The sequence below is a fragment of the Geotrypetes seraphini genome, chromosome 13, assembly GCF_902459505.1.
Source record: "Geotrypetes seraphini chromosome 13, aGeoSer1.1, whole genome shotgun sequence".
NCBI lineage: Eukaryota > Metazoa > Chordata > Amphibia > Gymnophiona > Dermophiidae > Geotrypetes > Geotrypetes seraphini.
In genome coordinates this window covers 56,117,722-56,134,768 of record NC_047096.1, presented here as the reverse complement: position 1 = coordinate 56,134,768, position 17,047 = coordinate 56,117,722, and the positions used below count along the sequence as shown (strand labels likewise).

At 47.2% G+C, this 17,047-nt stretch overlaps 1 protein-coding gene across 2 annotated transcripts in view; it reads right to left on the bottom strand.

Annotated features, from left to right (window-relative positions):
- Positions 1-17,047, bottom strand: part of CNTNAP1 (contactin associated protein 1) — a 412,393-nt gene that overhangs the window by 358,299 nt on the left and 37,047 nt on the right. For both annotated transcript variants that reach the window (XR_004536808.1, XM_033918597.1), the window contains exons 3-4: positions 7,218-7,414; positions 1,592-1,739 (exon numbers count right to left, since the gene is read on the bottom strand). Coding sequence is in view for 1 of the 2 variants with exons in the window: in XM_033918597.1 (XP_033774488.1) it covers positions 1,592-1,739; positions 7,218-7,414 (345 nt within the window). In the remaining variant the exon portion in view is untranslated. The remainder of the gene's footprint in view (positions 1-1,591; positions 1,740-7,217; positions 7,415-17,047) is intronic.

Below are 17,047 nucleotides of genomic sequence, written 5' to 3'. Positions count from 1 at the left end.
AAAACCTAAGCGGCTCACAATAAAATAATAATAATAATAATAAAACAAACTCAACTATCAAAGTAAACAGAATCAGTGAAGTTGTCCTATCCAATTTGATCATAATCTAGTCTACAAAGGTCATATTTTATCATCATCCAACAATCAAGATTCTTACATAAACCAAATGCCTTAACAAAGAAATGCGTTTTAAGTAATTTCCTAAATTATAACACAGTCCTCTTCTCATTAAGCACCACTAGTTTCTTATTCAGTTCTATATTCAGTTTTAAATTATTATCCTTGCTCGCAAGGGCTTGTATTCTCCATGACATGCATCACTCTCTGCTTCTTCTTCGCCTGCCCGCTTGGACTCTACTCGCCATTGTGCCTTTTTTTTAGCCTGGTCAAGTTTTATTTAAAATTTGATTAATCGCTTAATCTTACTTCTAAGCGATGTACAAAAATTAAAAGTTTAAAAACATTCAGGGAAGTATATAAGACATGGACTTAACATACCACTACTTACACTGCCAATAGGGACAATAGTAAGAAATACAATATAAAATAGGAAAGAAACGAATATGGGAAAGACATAAGGTAGGGATTTGAGAAAGGAAAAGGAGAGAGAGAGAAAAAAAAGAAGAGAAGAGGGTTATGAAATAGAGTTAAAATAAAAAAGGAGCTTATTCTAGCTTAAAGAGTCAGAGATAGAAAGCATCCTTAAAAAGAAAACATTTAAGATTGCTCTAGAACCTGTCGAGAAGACATAGGTGGGAAGAGAGTTCCATGTTTGAGGTGCTGTGACTGAAAAAATGTATTGTCCTCTTGTATTAATGGCTTTGAGAGAGGGGACTATTAATAAATGCTGATCATTTGATCTGAGCGATCGAGTGGAGACGTAGGGTATCAGAAGTCTGTCAATGAAATATGAGGCCTTGGCAAGAAGTGTTTTAAAAGTTAAATAGATTTTATACATTATCCAGTAAGATATTGGAAGCCAATGGGCTTTCTTAAGAAGTAGCGAGACATGATCAAATTTCTTAGCTTTCATAATAAGTTTAATAGCTGTGTTTTGATTAATTTGTAAGCGCCTTGTGTATTTATGGAATTCTATACCATCCTCACCCTGTGCTGAAATCTTGCTTTAAAATTTAAGGCAACTTTTAAAACTCACCTATTCAGCCTCATGTTTGCAAACTGATTTTGGGACATATGGTTGCAGGTGAGCAAAAAGCCTTTGGCAAAAGGAAGCAAGTAGAGAAGTAGCCTAATGGTAGTACAGCAGACTGAGATCCTGGGAAACTGGGTTAAATTCCCTGCAGCTCCTTATGACTCTGGGCAAGCCACTTAATCCTCCATTGCCCCAGTTAGAAAAATGTAGATTGTGAGCCCACTAGGGACCTTCATATAATATCTACAGTGCTGCGTACATCTAGCAGTGCTGTAGAAATGACTAGTAGTAGTAGTGAAAATAACAGTAAGCACTTGCTTCCTTTTACCATTGCAGGGCAGTATACTAGTTATTTTCTCTGCTGTATTCTTTTTCAAAAAAAGGGAACTTTGACACTCTTCCCCCTTTAATTTTAGCAAAGTATAAAGCTAGACTTACTGTAAGGGCAGCCAAAGAGTGCCACTCTGAGGCCAATTTTTCCTCTTGGATTCCATGCAACTGGGATGAAGCGAACATAGCGAGCCATGATCGGATAGTAGAGTTCATGATAAGCTACTCCAGACACATTTACATTTCCTGTAAAAGTCTACAAATGGCAGAATGGAAAAAAAATTATAATCTGCACAAGCAAGACGTGTAGAGAGATAAAGGCAATTTATAAATTTATATTTACATTTACACTGAAGGTTTACCAAAGGAATTAAATGTAGAGCAGTGGTCTCAAACTTGCTGCCCACCAGGTACTATTTTGAGGCCCTCGATATGTTTATCATAATCACAAATGTAAAATAAAACAGTTTCTTAATCATATGTCTCTTTAGCTATAAATTACAATATTATTATTAAGACAGCCAAAAGGAAAGATTTATAAACTATAAAGAACAGTTACTTACCGTAGCAGGTGTTATCCAGGCACAGAAGGCAGATATTCTCTACATGTGAGTGACGTCACCGACGGAGCCCCCTAGCGGACGTTTTCGCAAGCAGACTTGCTTGAAGACCTTCAAGCTTTCGATTAGCCTGAACATACGCACGTGCACTTCCCGCCCGGTCTAGGGCATGCGTCTCCTCAGTGTGTCCTCAGTTCAGATAGCTATCAAAGAAGCCAACCACAGGGAGGTGGGTGGGTTGTGAGACTATCTGCTTGCTGTCCGTGGATAACACCTGCTACGGTAAGTAACTGTGCTTTATCCTAGGACAAGCAGGTAGCATAAATCTCTACATGTGGGAGACCTCCAAGCTAACCAGAATGGGATGGAAGGAGACTTGGTAATTTAGGAGAACAGATTTTGCAAAACGCACTGGCCAAAATGGCCATCATGCCTGGAAAAAGCATCCAGACAGTAGTGCGAGGTAAACGTATGAACCGAGGACGAATTGGTAGCCTTACAAATTTCCTCAAGTGGAGTCGAGCGGAGGAAAGCAATAGACGCCATCGCTCTGACCTTGTGGCCAGTGACTCAATCCGGGAGGGAGAGACCAGCCTGAGCGTAACAAAAAGAGATACAAGTGGCCAACCAGTTAGAAAAGGTCCGCTTAGAAACAGAACGACCCAAGTAGGTTAGGATCGAAAGAGATGAACAGCTGGGGAGCAGTACGATGAGGAGAGGTGCGTGCATGCTTATAATCAAGAGAATGCAGAGCCACTTCTCCAGGGTGAGAATGGGGCTTTGGAAAAAACACAGGGAGAACAATGGATTGGTTGATGTGAAACTCAGAAACAACCTTAGGCAAGAACTTAGGATGGGTAGGGAGAACCACCTTATCATGATGGAAGACAGTGAAAGGAGGATCCGCTACCAAGGCTTGAAGCTCACTGACCCGATGGGCAAAAGTGAGAGCAATAAGAAACACAACCTTCCAAGTAAGATACTTTAAGTGAGCCCGTGCTAGCGGCTCGAACGGGGGTTTCATTAAGCGAGCAAGGACCACGTTAAGATCCCAAACCACAGGAGGAGGCTTAAGGGGCGGATGAACGTGAAGGCCTTTCATGAAGCGGGAAACCACAGGATGAACAGAGATAGGCTTCCCGTCAATCAGCTGATGAAAAGCAGCAATGACACTAAAGTGGACTCGAACCGAGGAGGACTTGAGTCCAGCGCCAGATAAGTGTAACAGTCCAGGACAGCAGATAAGGAGGCAGACAGCGGCTCCTGCTGTCGAGTAGCACACCAGGAAGAAAAACGGGTCCACTTCTGATGGTAACAATGGCGAGTGGACTCCTTCTGAGAAGCCTCCAGGACATCCAGCACAGGCTGGGAGAACTGGAACGAGGGCATCATGTCTTGAAGAACCAAGCCGTTAAGTGTAGAGACTGTAGGTTGGGATAAAGTAGAGAACCCCGACTCTGCGTAAGCAGTGAAGGAAAAACAGGCAGAAGAAGAGGCTCCCCGGAACTGGGTTGTAACAAGAGGGAGAACCACGGCTGTAAGGGCCACCGAGGAGCTATCAGAATCATGGTGGCACTCGCAGACTTGAGCCTGACGAGAGTCTTCAGAATCAGAGGGAATGGAGGGAATACATACAGAAACAGGTTCGTCCAATCCAGCAGGAAAGCATCCGCCTCGAGTTTGAGTGGGATGTAGACCCTGGAGCAGAAGCGGGGTAACTTGTGATTGTGGGGGTACGTGAACAGATCGACATCCGGAGTTCCCCAACGAGCAAATACCTGATGCAGGGTCAAGGAATGGATGGACCATTTGTGAGGCTGCAGAAGACGACTTAACTTGTCCGCCAGACAATTGTGCTGGCCCTGAATGTAGACCGCTCGAAGGAATATGTTGCGGCAGATGGCCCAATCCCAGAGCCGCATTGCCTCCTGGCACAGTGACAGGGACCCCGTTCCCCCCCATTTGTTGATATAATACAAATGGCGACCTGGATGTCCGTGCGGATCAGCACCACTCGTTCGCAAAGCAGGTGACAAAAAGCCTTCAGGGCGAGGAAGATAGCTCGAAGCTCCAGCAGATTCATGTGACAAAGTCGGTTGGCACTGGACCAAAGACCCTGAGTGTAAAGACTGTCCAGATGAGCCCCCCAAGCGTAGGCCGACGAGTCCGTAGTCAGGACCTTCTGTGGAAGAGGAGCATGAAACAGAAAACCTCTGGAAAGATTGGAAGAGAGCATCCACCAATGGAGAGACTGCCTCAACAAAAGAGTTACGACAATGAGTCAAGAGACAGGGTCCCGATCCTGGTTCCATTGGGACGCTAGAGTCCATTGAGGAATACGGAGGTGAAGTCTGGCAAAAGGAATCATGTGAACCGTGGAGGCCATGTGACCTAGGAGGACCATCATGAGCCGAGCCGGGGCCGAAGACAGATGGGCTACCCTCCGGCATAAGCGAACAAGGGCCTCCTGTTGAGGCCGAGGCAAGTAGGAGCGGAGATGAGCCGTGTCCTGGACCGCTCCGATAAATTTCAGAGACTGGGACACGCAAAGCTGAGACTTGGAGAAGTTCACCTCGAAGCCGAGACTCTGAAGGAGCAAGATGGTTTGATTCGTCGCTCGCAGAACTTCGTGCCGAGAGGACGCTCTGATCAACAGTCGTCGATGTAGGGAAAAACCTGTAGGCCTTGGAGACACAGGGCCGCAGCAACCACCCCAAGACATTTCGTGAAGACCCTCGGAGAGGCCACCAGGCCGAAGGGAAGAACACGATACTGGAGATGGAGATCCCCCATCTGGAATCTCAGATACCAGCGAGAGGCCGGGAGTATCGGAATGTGCATGTACGCCTCCACTGGTCCGGGGGAACCTCCTCGACCGCCCGAAGACGAAGAAGGGCCTGAGCTTCCTGCAGAAGGAGAGGCAGCTGAGACCGAGCAGAAGGAAACTTTCTTGGAGCCAGGTCCGGGGGTACGTGACTGAAGTGAAGGGATGATAGAAAAGCACCCAACTGTCGATGGTAAGACTTTCCCACTGGGCATAGAAATGATGGAGATGACCCCCGATGGGGAGGGGGAAGGCTCCAGGAGGAAGGGAGCCCGAAGGCTCGGACTGGAATTGTCAAAAGACGGCCCAGTCTTCGCCGGAGCCGGCAGCTGGGTTTTAGTTTGACGTTGCTGTTGCTGCTGCGGCCACTTCGAAGGAGACCGAGAGAAGGCAGGCATAGATTTCTGTGGGTACCTCCGGAGAGGAATTTTGTATTGCCGAGAAGGAGGGGCCTTCGGTTTAAGTTTCACTAGAGAGGCGAAGGACCTTTCATGGTCCGACAGGCGCTTGGTGGCCGCTTCGATGGAATCATCGAAGAGCTCATGACCCACACACGGGAGATTGGTAAGACGATCCTGTAGATTCGGATCCATATCCAAAATGCGGAGCCAAGCGAGGCGACTTATGACGTCCGCAAAGGCCGTGACCCTCGAGGACAACTCGAAGGCATCGTAGGCCACCTGAAACATATAGAGGCGGAGCTGGGAGAGGGTCTCCTCAAGGAGACGACACTCCTGATGCCGAGAATCCGGTATGTCCTCCCGGAATGAGCGGAGGGCATCCACACAGAACCGGAGGTAGAACGTGAAGATAAAGTTATAGTTAAGGATACAATTCGCCATCATTGAGTTTTGGTAAAGACAGCGACCAAACTTGTCCATTATATGGCCCTCCCGGCCTGGAGGGACGGCAGCGTAAACCTTAGAGGGGTTGGACTTCTTCAAGGAAGACTCAACCACCAAGGATTGATGAGAAAGCTGAGAACTTTCAAACCCCTTTACTGGGATTGTCCGGTAACGGGACTCCAACTAGGCTATTGCAATTCTCAGTACAAAGGAATTACCTTGAAAGAACTTTGTCAACTGCAAATAATACAGAATACCGCTATAAAAATGATTACTAACAGTAAAAAATTTGATCACGTAACCCCACTTCTTAAAAAAGCACACTGGTTAAACATAGCCCACAGAATTACCTATAAAATAGCCTTACTAACTTTCAAAACATGAACAGTTAAAGCGCCAACAATTTTAGAAAGACACCTTAACCCATACATTTCAATTAGAACTCTAAGATCTGAAGAAAAAAAATCTGCTCGAGGGCCCATAAATACACGACGATCTTTGCAGTTACAGCTCCAAAAATATGAAATGTGTTACTAGCTTGCATTAAAGAAGAAAAAACACTTCCTAAGTTCAAAGGAATGCTAAAATGTTGGTTATATAAGGATGCTGCAATATTGAGCAAGAACAGTGGACTAAATGTGTTCTCACTGATGCTTTCATGTTGCAAGATAAGTACCTGCTTTTTTGATTTAATGAATTGTTTCACCTATACGTTGGATACTAGAAGATTGGAAGTTGAACCTCAAATTGATTTTTGGACTTTAGTAGCAATAACATATTGCACAGTAGTATATTAAGAGAGATGAATGGTCATTTATTTTTGATTGTGTGATTTTGCATGTTATTAACTATTTAATTGGGTCCAGGGATGTTTCATGCTTGAATAACCTGTCTGGGTTAACACAATTCTCAACTCGATGTTACAAGCTGGGCCTGATAATCGAGCTGTGTAAACTGAGGACCCATCACAAAATTTAAATTTAAGTTTATATTAATATTCAAATTATTTTTTGACACTTTTAAATGTATCTCCAGTGATCTCCTAATATACTATACAACACAGGAAGAATTTTTACATTATAGCGTTTCAGCTATTCTTTCTCATTGGGTTTTGAGATTTACAAACAGAGATTCTAAAACACAGCTTCTCAGCTCTGTGGAAAACTAAGAACTGCAGTCCTGTGAGCCAAAGTCGGGCAGGAAAATACCAACACATGCACGGTATAGGTGGTATTATAGGTGGATGACATCATCCAGATGTGAGAATATAATGCCTGCTTGTCTTCAGAGAATGGTACATATCTCAAATTTCAGTCCATGCAAGTTTCTGTTCTCCCCACTTTCCTATCAATTATTGTATTTTCTTCTCCTGATCTGTGTCTCATCTATTCTCTCTTTTCTTTTCTTACTCTTAATCTGATTGTACACTGTCTAGATATCTCTATGATAGATGGTATATCAAGCATTTATTACATTTGAAACTTTAAGAAATCCTAAAAGCATACCCAGTTGCTCCCCTGTTGATAGAATGGCTTCCAGATGTCTGGTCTGTCACCATACATCAAAATATATTTGGTGACCCAATCATAGTAGGTGTTATAGGTTCCCTGAGTTGCAACTCCTGTGATTTTATACTTCCTAGTCAAGTCAATCTGAAGCCAGGGCTGTTGATCTCCAGGGTCCGGAGACCAGCCACTGCTACCTGTGTTTCAGAAAAGACAGAAGAAAGCAACCATCAGACATCCTTCTACAATTAAATTTACAACCTCAGAGCAGTTCAACTGAACCAGAATAACACCATTGGTCTTTTGCACATCAAATCATTGCTATTGCTCCACTATGTCTCCACTGGTAGCCAGTGCAATTTTTTGTAGTAGGGGCTAATGTGGTCTGTTTTTCTCAGTCCGAAGATCAAGTGAACTGTAGTGTTTTGCACTAGTCTTAATTTTTGTATTGTTTTTTTGGGGATATCCAGGTAGGCGATGTTGCAGTAATCTAGGGTAGATAGGATCAGCGACTTCACCAGTAATCTAATAGTCCTTAGCCTCCACACAGTGTAAAAGTATTTCTTCACCAGTATGTTTGTGTGGTCAGCTATGGTTAAGTGTGTATCTAGCGTGATACCCAGTATTTTTATGGTTTTGGAGATTGGATATTCGTGGTCGTTTATTTTTAACGACGTTTTCGTTATTTTGTCGTTGGGGCTTGCCAAAAAGACTTTTGTTTTCTCTGTGTTTAGTTTTAGTTTCAAGCTGGTGGTCCATTTTTCGATTTCCATCATTGTGTGTGAGAGGTTATCTATAATTTCATTTGTGATGTCATTTAAGGGGATTAGGAAGGATATATCGTCTGCGTATATATAGTGCTTTAAGTTTAATTTTTGTAGTAGGTGACCTAAGGATGTGATGTAGATGTTGAACAATGTGGGTGATAGTGGGGAGCCTTGGGGCACTCCCGACAGGTTTTTCCATGTGTTGGAGTTATTTCCGTTGCTGGTTACTCGGTAGGATCTGTTTGTTAGGAATTCTTGGAACCATTTCTTTACCTTTCCCGAGATTCCTATTGTATCAAGGCACAGTAGCATGATTTCGTGGTATACTAGGTCGAACGCACTGCTAAGGTCTAGTTGCAGAATCAATGTGCTTTTGCCTTTGCTGAAAAGATCATAGAGGTGGTTTAGTATGGAAGCTATGACAGTTTCTGTGCTGTATCCTTTCCTGAAACCTGATTGGTGTTCACTGAGGGTGTTAAATTTGTCTAGGTAATTTGTTAGTTGAAGGTTGACCAATCCTTCCTATAGCTTTGTGAAAAGGGGAATGCTTGCTATGGGTCTGTAATTGGATGTTAGTGCTGTAGAGGTTTTTTAATCTTTGGGGCAGTACAAAAGGGTTTTGGTGGGTGCACATGTTTTGCCATGAATGCAGTGCTTAGAGTGGCTTATGGGCCTGGGTCCTCCTCTCTATGGTTCACTAGCTCCCCCCCACCAGACCACTTAAGCCACCACTGTGCAGCTCTATACCAGGTGCTGATGTTCTGGAAGCAAATATGTATATTTTTATTTCGATTTTTAAGGCAGTGTGGGGGAGGTCAGTGATCACTGGGGGATTGTGTGGGGTCTATACTTTGTCCCTGCAGTGGTTATCTGTTCACTTTGGATACCTTTTTGCCACTTAGACCTGTTTTTAGATAGCCTAAGTCACTAAGTACAAGCTCCATCTAGGCAGTCTCGTTAAACTTTCGGTTATACTTGCAGTACGACTAAGTGTAGCTTAGCTCACATCCTGCCCAAATCCCGCCCTCACCACTCCTCCTAAAACGCCCCGTACAGCTCTGGGCAGTACAGCAGCACTGAAGAGGTCTAAGTTGTTTTTAAATACGTCTAAAACCTGTTTCAGTTATCGGCACTTGGACGACTTGTCTTATTAATCGTCCAAGTGCCGATTTAGGGATTTTAGACATATTTCTGTTTCGATTATGAGCCCCTTAGCTTCAGGCGCAATTTATAGAATCTGAGTCTTAGAGTCACATTAAGAAGCCTATTTTTACATGAGTTAGTATTCTGGGATCTGGCAGAGGTGGAAGGGATGCCTTTTGTTAATATTTAAGATTTGTTGATTTATTTACTGACTTTTTCACAAAGAGATTCGCCCCAAACTTTTTACAATATATTGAATAGTAATCAGGTAATCTTAAGTATGTTCCCTGTTTGTCCTCACTGGCACACAATCTAACTGTAGTACTTGGGGCAATGAAGAGTTAAATGACGTGCCCAGAGTCACAGGGAACAGGCTAGGATCAAACTCACAATCTCAGGGTGCTGAGGTGGCAGCTCTAACCACTGGGCCATGCCTCCCCTCCAGGACTATTGAAACTAACTGTTGCATTAGAAAGGCCACTGTGTTCTTCATGTCAGTAAATGAAGTTATCTGGAGAGGGTGCAAAGGCGAGCCACGAAGCTAGTAAAAGGTAATGAGAATTTGAGCTACAAAGAACGCTTCGGAAAACTGGGATTGTTCACCCTCGAGAAGAGAAGACTGCGAGGAGACATTATAGAGACTTTTAAAATACTAAAAGGATTTGACAAAATAGAGCAAGAAACATTGTTATTCACATTGTCAAATGTGACTCGGACAAGAGGTCATGGACTGAAACTGAGGGGCACCAGGCCCAGGACAAATATTAGGAAGTTCTGTTTCGCACAACGAGTGGTGGACGCTTGGAACGCTCTCCCCGAGGAGGTCGTGATGGAGACCAGCATTCTGGGATTCAAGAGCAAGTTGGATGCACACCTTCTTGCAAATCACATTGGGGGATACGAGTAAACAAGGTTTCTCAGCAGGGAACACCTGGCTTGGCCTCCGCGGGTGCGGGTCTCCGGACTGGATGGACCTAGAGTCTGATCCGGCAAAGCCATTTCTTATGTTCTTATGTCCCTAAATATTTTCTAAATAGCCAGAAAGCAATGTTACTTACCGTAACAGTTGTTATCCAGGGACAGCAGGCAGCTATTCTCACTAGTGGGTGATGTCATCAGACAGAGCCCCGGTACGGACGTCTCACAAGCACGTGTTGCTTGTAGAAACTTAAAAGTTTCTAGATGCCCGCACCGCGCATGCGCCGGTGCCTTCCCGCCCGGAGATCCGGGCGTGTCTCCTCAGTTCAGGTAGCTAGCCTGAGAAGCCAACCCAGGGGAGGTGGGTGGGACGTGAGAATAGCTGCCTGCTGTCCCTGGATAACAACTGTTACGGTAAGTAACATTGCTTTATCCCAGGACAAGCAGGCAGGTATTCTCACTAGTGGGTGACCTCCAAGCTAACCTCAGTGGGATGGAGGGGGAGTTGGCGACTTAAGAGAATAAATTTTTCAATACTGTTTGGCCAAACTGTCCATCCCGTCTGGAGAGAGTATCCAGACAATAATGTGAGGTGAATGTGTGAACCGAGGACCAGGTGGCAGCCTTACAAATCTCCTCGATTGGTGTTGATCTGAGGAATGCTACTGAGGCTGCCATTGCTCTGACCTTATGGGCTGTGACCTTACAAGGAAGTGATAATCCAGCCTGGGCATAGCAGAAAGAGATACAAGCCGCCATCCAATTAGAGATGGTGCGCTTTGATACGGGTCTTCCCAACTTATTAGGATCGAAGGAGACAAAAAGTTGAGGAGTGGTTCTGTGTGGCTTGGTGCGATCCAGGTAGAAAGCCAAAGCACGCTTACAGTCTAGAGTGTGAAGGGCCGATTCTCCGTGGTGAGAATGGGGCTTAGAGAAGAATACTGGAAGTACAATGGATTGGTTGAGATGAAATTCGGAGACCACCTTAGGCAGGAATTTCGGGTGAGTGCGGAGGACCACCTTGTCATGATGGAATACTGTGAATGGTGGATCCGCCATCAATGCCTGGAGTTCGCTGACTCTGCGAGCGGACGTAAGGGCTACAAGAAAAAGCACTTTCCAGGTGAGATACTTAAGAGGGGCCCTGTTGAGTGGTTCAAACGGGGGCTTCATGAGACGGGAAAGGACTACATTGAGGTCCCAAACTACTGGGGGTGGTTTGAGAGGAGGGTTAACATGGAAGAGTCCTTTCATAAATCTGGCGACCACCGGATGGGCCGAGAGGGGTTTCCCTTGTAGGGGCTGGTGGAACGCCGCGATAGCGCTCAGGTGGACTCGTATGGATGTAGACTTGAGCCCAGATTGAGATAGGTGTAGGAGATAGTCCAGCACGGAGGATAAGGAAGCTCGCTGAGGTTCCTTTGATTTAGCAACACACCATGAGGAGAATCTAGTCCATTTCTGGGAGTAGCATTGTCGAGTGGCGGGCTTCCTGGAAGCCTCCAAGACCTCCCTCACTTCTTGTGAGAATTGGTGAGGGGTTACGTTGAGAGGAACCAAGCTGTCAGGTGGAGAGACTGCAGGTTGGGATGAAGCAGTGATCCTTGATGTTGAGTAAGTAGTGAAGGAAACACTAGAAGTGGTACTGGTTCCCTGCTGCTGAGTTGAAGTAGGAGGGAGAACCAAGGTTGTCTGGGCCACCGAGGAGCTATTAGAATCATGGTGGCCTGTTCGAGTTTCAGCTTGACCAGAGTCTTCTGGATCAGCGGGAATGGTGGGAATGCATATAGAAATCGTTTCCCCCAGTTCAGTAGAAAAGCATCTGCCTCGAGGCGATGAGAAGTGTAGATCCTGGAGCAAAACTGAGGCAGTTTGGAGTTGTGGGGAGCCGCAAAGAGGTCTATCTGAGGCGTCCCCCACTGTGTGAAGATTTGGTGAAGGGGGCAGGAATGGAGAGTCCATTCGTGCGGTTGTAGCAGACGACTTAGTTTGTCTGCTAAGACGTTGTTCTCCCCCTGAATGTAGACAGCTCTGAGGAAGGCGTTGTGGCACACCGCCCAGTCCCAGACTCGTAGAGCTTCCTGGCAAAGGAGGGCCGAGCCCGTGCCTCCTTGCTTGTTGATATAATACATGGCGGCCTGATTGTCTGTGCGAATGAGGATCACCATGTCGTGAAGTAGGTGTTGGAAAGCTTGGAGCGCATTGAAGATGGCTCTGAGCTCCAGTAGATTGATTTGATGTAGTCTTTCCGCACTGGTCCAGAATCCTTGGGTGCGGAGACCATCCAGGTGGGCCCCCCATGCATAGTTCGACGAATCGGTTGTGAGAACTTTCTGATGGGGGGGAGAGTGCAACAGCAAACCTCTGGATAGATTCGAAGAGGTCATCCACCAAAGTAGAGACTGCCGAAGAGCAGGTGTGACTAAGATGTGTTTGGTTAGTGGATCGGACGTCTGATTCCACTGTGATGCCAGGGTCCACTGGGGGATCCTGAGGTGGAGTCTGGCAAAGGGTGTCACATGTACTGTGGAGGCCATATGGCCCAGGAGCACCATCAGTTGTCTCGCCGGTAGGGTTTGGCGAGTAGACACCGACTGGCAGAGATGAAGAAGAGACTCCATGCGTTGCAGAGGCAGGAATGCTCGGAGTCGAGTGGTGTCCAGGACCGCTCCGATGAAGGGGAGGGACTGGGTGGGTTGTAGATGAGATTTGGAAAAGTTGATCTCGAAGCCCAAATTCTGGAGGAAGTAGGCTGTAGCCAAGACAGCCGAAGTGACCTCTGGGGCTGACGGGGCCTTGATGAGCCAGTCGTCGAGGTATGGGAACACCTGTAGACCCCTGTCCCGGAGTGCCGCGGCCACTACCACCAGGCACTTTGTGAAGACTCTGGGGGACGAAGAGAGGCCGAATGGTAGCACTCGATACTGTAGGTGCAGATTTCCCACCCGAAATCTGAGGAACTTTCGGGAGGCCGGGTGAATGGGGATGTGAGTGTAGGCCTCCTTGAGATCCAGGGAGCATAACCAGTCGTTCTGCTCGAGGAGGGGGTATAGAGAAGCCAAAGTCAACATGCGAAACTTCTCTTTGATCAGAAACTTGTTGAGGGCCCGAAGGTCTAAAATGGGTCGCAGGTCGCCCGTTTTCTTCGGGACGAGGAAGTACCGGGAGTAAAACCCTCGGTTCAATTGGTCTGACGGGATCGGCTCGACAGCCCGAAGCTGAAGTAAGGTTTGGACTTCCTGAAGAAGAAGGGCGGTCTGTGTCGAGCTTGAAGGATACTCTCTTGGAGGATGGTCCGGGGGGACCCGATGGAAGTGAAGAGAGTATCCTTCTCTTATGATGGTAAGGACCCATAGGTCCGTGGTTATGGCCTCCCATCGATGGTAAAAAAGATGGAGGCGGCCCCCTATGGGAGAGGCTGAGGGGTGCAGAACGGTGTCGGTTATGCTCCCAGGAGGGGGGTCAAAAGGGCTGGAGAGCCTTAGGTGCAGCCGGTGGCTGAGGTTTTTGCTGAGACTTCTGGGGAGGTTGTCTCTTCGCAGGTTGTCTCGCAGCAGGCGTTTGTCTGGGCATGTAACGCCGCTGGTAAATCAGGGGTGGCCTGGAAGGTCGAGACTGTTGAGGTTTGGGTTTGGGCCGCAGGATGGATTGAAAAGATTTTTCGTGATCCGACAGCTTCTTGGTAACAGTTTCGATAGACTCATCGAACAGGTCAGCTCCCGCACATGGTACGTTGGCGAGTCTGTCCTGGAGGTTGGGATCCATATCGATTGTACGGAGCCATGCTAGGCGACGCATGGCTACCGCGCTTGCGGCAGCACGTGCCGAGAGTTCGAATGCATCGAAGGAGGATTGCATCAGCTGGAGGCGTAATTGGGAGAGGGAGGCTACCACTTCCTCGAACTCGAATCGAGCTTGGGTGTCTATGAACGGAGTGAACTTGCGGAGCACCGGCAAGAAGAACTCCAGATAGGAAGAGAAAAAGAAATTGTAGTTCAGCACCCGTGATGCCATCATGGAGTTTTGATAGAATTTTCTACCAAATTTGTCCATCGTTCTCCCCTCTCGGCCCGGCGGTACAGAGGCGTAGACCTGAGAGGGATGAGAGCGTTTAAGAGAGGACTCGACCAGTAGGGATTGGTGGGAGAGTTGAGGGCCCTCAAACCCTTTATGGTGCACGATGCGGTATCGAGCATCGAGTTTGTTGGGAATCGCCGGTATGGAGTACGGTGTTTCGAAACACTGCATGAAGGTCTGATCCAGCAATTTATGCAGAGGGAGCCGAAGCGACTCCGTTGGAGGGTTAGGTAAATGCATGGTGTCCAGATACTCTTTGGAGTATCGGGAGCCCGTGTCAAGGGTCACATCCAGATCATCCGCCATTTGTCGGAGGAATGATGAGAAAGACAATTGATCCGCCAGCGTCGGTCTGTGAGACGGGCTGGAGGAGGAAGAGGCCTCCGGATCCATGGACATCGGGGAGTGGCAAGGAGAATCGGGTACGGGTGTCTCCTCGTACTCCGGTCCCTCCGGAGGGGACACCTCTGATGAGGAGTATCCCATACGTTGCAGTTTTTTCTGCGGTGACACCTCCGAATGGCGTGAAGAGTGCCAAGATGAGTGTCTTGATCGGTGCCCGTCTCGGTGGCGGGACGGGGATCGGGATCGTCTGTGCATCGCATGGTTTCCCGAGGCCCCCAAGTGGTGGATAGGGCTGGAAGCGGTGGATCGCAACTGGGGTTGCGATGCGGATTCTTGCGATGCTACCCAAGTCTGGTAAGGAGTGCGGAAGAACTCTTCCTGACTATGCCCAGGGCTTTGAGTATCGATCGGAGGTCTGGTCCCATGTTGGCGCGGAGGCGTAATAGGCTCTAATGGCGGCATATCGGTAAGCGAGGCTTGCCGCATGGGCATCGCCACCCTCCCCCGTTCGTCCTCGTCGGTTTTCGAGGTCGAACGGCGTGGAGGAGGAGGAGGGGGCGGACCGCCCCTTTGGACCGGTACCGGGAGGTCACCCTGTATGGCAGCGATGAGCCCGGGTCCGATGGTCTGCATGAGCTCAACGAATTGAGCTTCCAGCATGGACCGTAGCGAAGCCGATAAGGAGGGATCCGCACCGAAAGGGGGTCCTCCTGCACGGTCATCGCGCTCCTTCGAGGTCGAGTGCTTCTGCTTAGTAGCTTTCGGCACTTTGATGACCACTGGTGGTACTGTGGAAGGAAGAGGTACCTGAACCGAGGAGACCGGGGCAGGCACCGACGTCGAGCTCGTGGATGTTGTCGGGATGAACGATGCCGGTTTCACCACACTCGATGCAGGAGGGGTCGATACCGGTTTCGCCCGAACCGGGGAGGTATCAGATGAAGTGGAGGCTGAAGGATCCTTAGCTGCGTCCATCTTGAACATCGATTCCCACAATAGGCAACGCCGTTTGAATGAGCGTGCCGTAAGGGTAGAGCAAGGCCTGCACGATTTTGGAATGTGGTCAGGACCCAAACACTGCAAACAGCGACGGTGAGGGTCCGTGAGTGAAATCGCGCGTTGGCACTTGCTGCACTTTTTAAACCCGGTGATTGGCCGGGACATAGGCCGGAAAATCTCCGCCGCGAGGTCGAAGCCTGTAGGCCTGAGCCACGTGGCCGGCCCGTTCGACCCGCCGGAGGAAATAATCTTCTTTTTTTTTTTTTTTAAACTGAAAAAGAAATGTACTGTTAATTGTAATTAAAAGAAAGCGAAAACGCGGACAAGGAAGGCAAATTTAACTGAATTCAGCTAGCGCATGATGAAGTTGAACTTCTCAGCTCCGCGGAAAGAAAAGAACTGAGGAGACACGCCCGGATCTCCTGGCGGGAAGGCACCGGCGCATGCGCGGTGCGGGCATCTAGAAACTTTTAAGTTTCTACAAGCAACACGTGCTTGTGAGACGTCCGTACCGGGGCTCTGTCTGATGACATCACCCACTAGTGAGAATACCTGCCTGCTTGTCCTGGGATAAAGATATAACAACATGACATTAATCTAAATTACAAATGATAGAGAAAAGAGATTTACAAATCCCTAATGGTATAACACACTTCTAAAGTTTAAAGGATCCTCAGACCAATTGGAGGTCCTTTTATCAAGCTGCGCTAGCGGGGTTAGTGCGTCGGACATTTCATCACACGCTAACCCCCGCAGCCGGCTAAAAAACTAAAGCCTGCTCAATGCAGGCGTTAGCAAGGCAGGCGGTTTAACACGAGGTATTACACGTGTTAAACCCCTACCGCAGCTTGATAAAAAGACTCCCTTAGAGTTCAAATGGATTTCATTACACTAAGCATTAAGTGTTAGATTGTCATCAGATTACAGATCTATTTATATATAACTCTTTTTAAATATTTTTAAATAGTTTATAATGTTTAAAGTTGAAAATAAATAATCTTTCACTATTTCATATAACATCTATCTATTCAAGTTTATAATAGCTTTTACTTAGCCTTGTTCTTGTGGTCTGAATCAGGGACATGAAAATCACCGACATGTTTTGCTAATAAGCTTTCTCAAGGTGAAGTCCCTCATATTCAAGTCGCCAATCTCATAGACCATGAGGTTGGCGACTTGAGAGGAGCGAGAGATGCCAGAGAATGGGGAAGGAGCTGGTGCAGAGCCTTGAGCATGCACAGCACACAGTTTTAATCAGCATCGCTGAAGGAGAAAGGAGCTGCTGACACCAGGCTTAAGATCAGCTTGAAAGCTGACTCTCAGCGGCCTGGGTCTCGCTTTACTCCATTTTCCTTCCATCCTCTTTTCCTAGAGTATATCTGCTGAAAGCCCTTCTGGATTCGCAGCAGAACCTGTAGTGCTGCCTTCAGCAACCAGCTGTAAACAGCTACCCCTTCTACAGTCCCATGGACCTGAAGGACAACCCAGCAGTTCCAAGGTAAAACAACACTTGAAAGAGCTGCAATTTTAAGCTACAACACTTGAAAGATCTGCAATTTTAAGCTGGTAACTGTGGAAGGG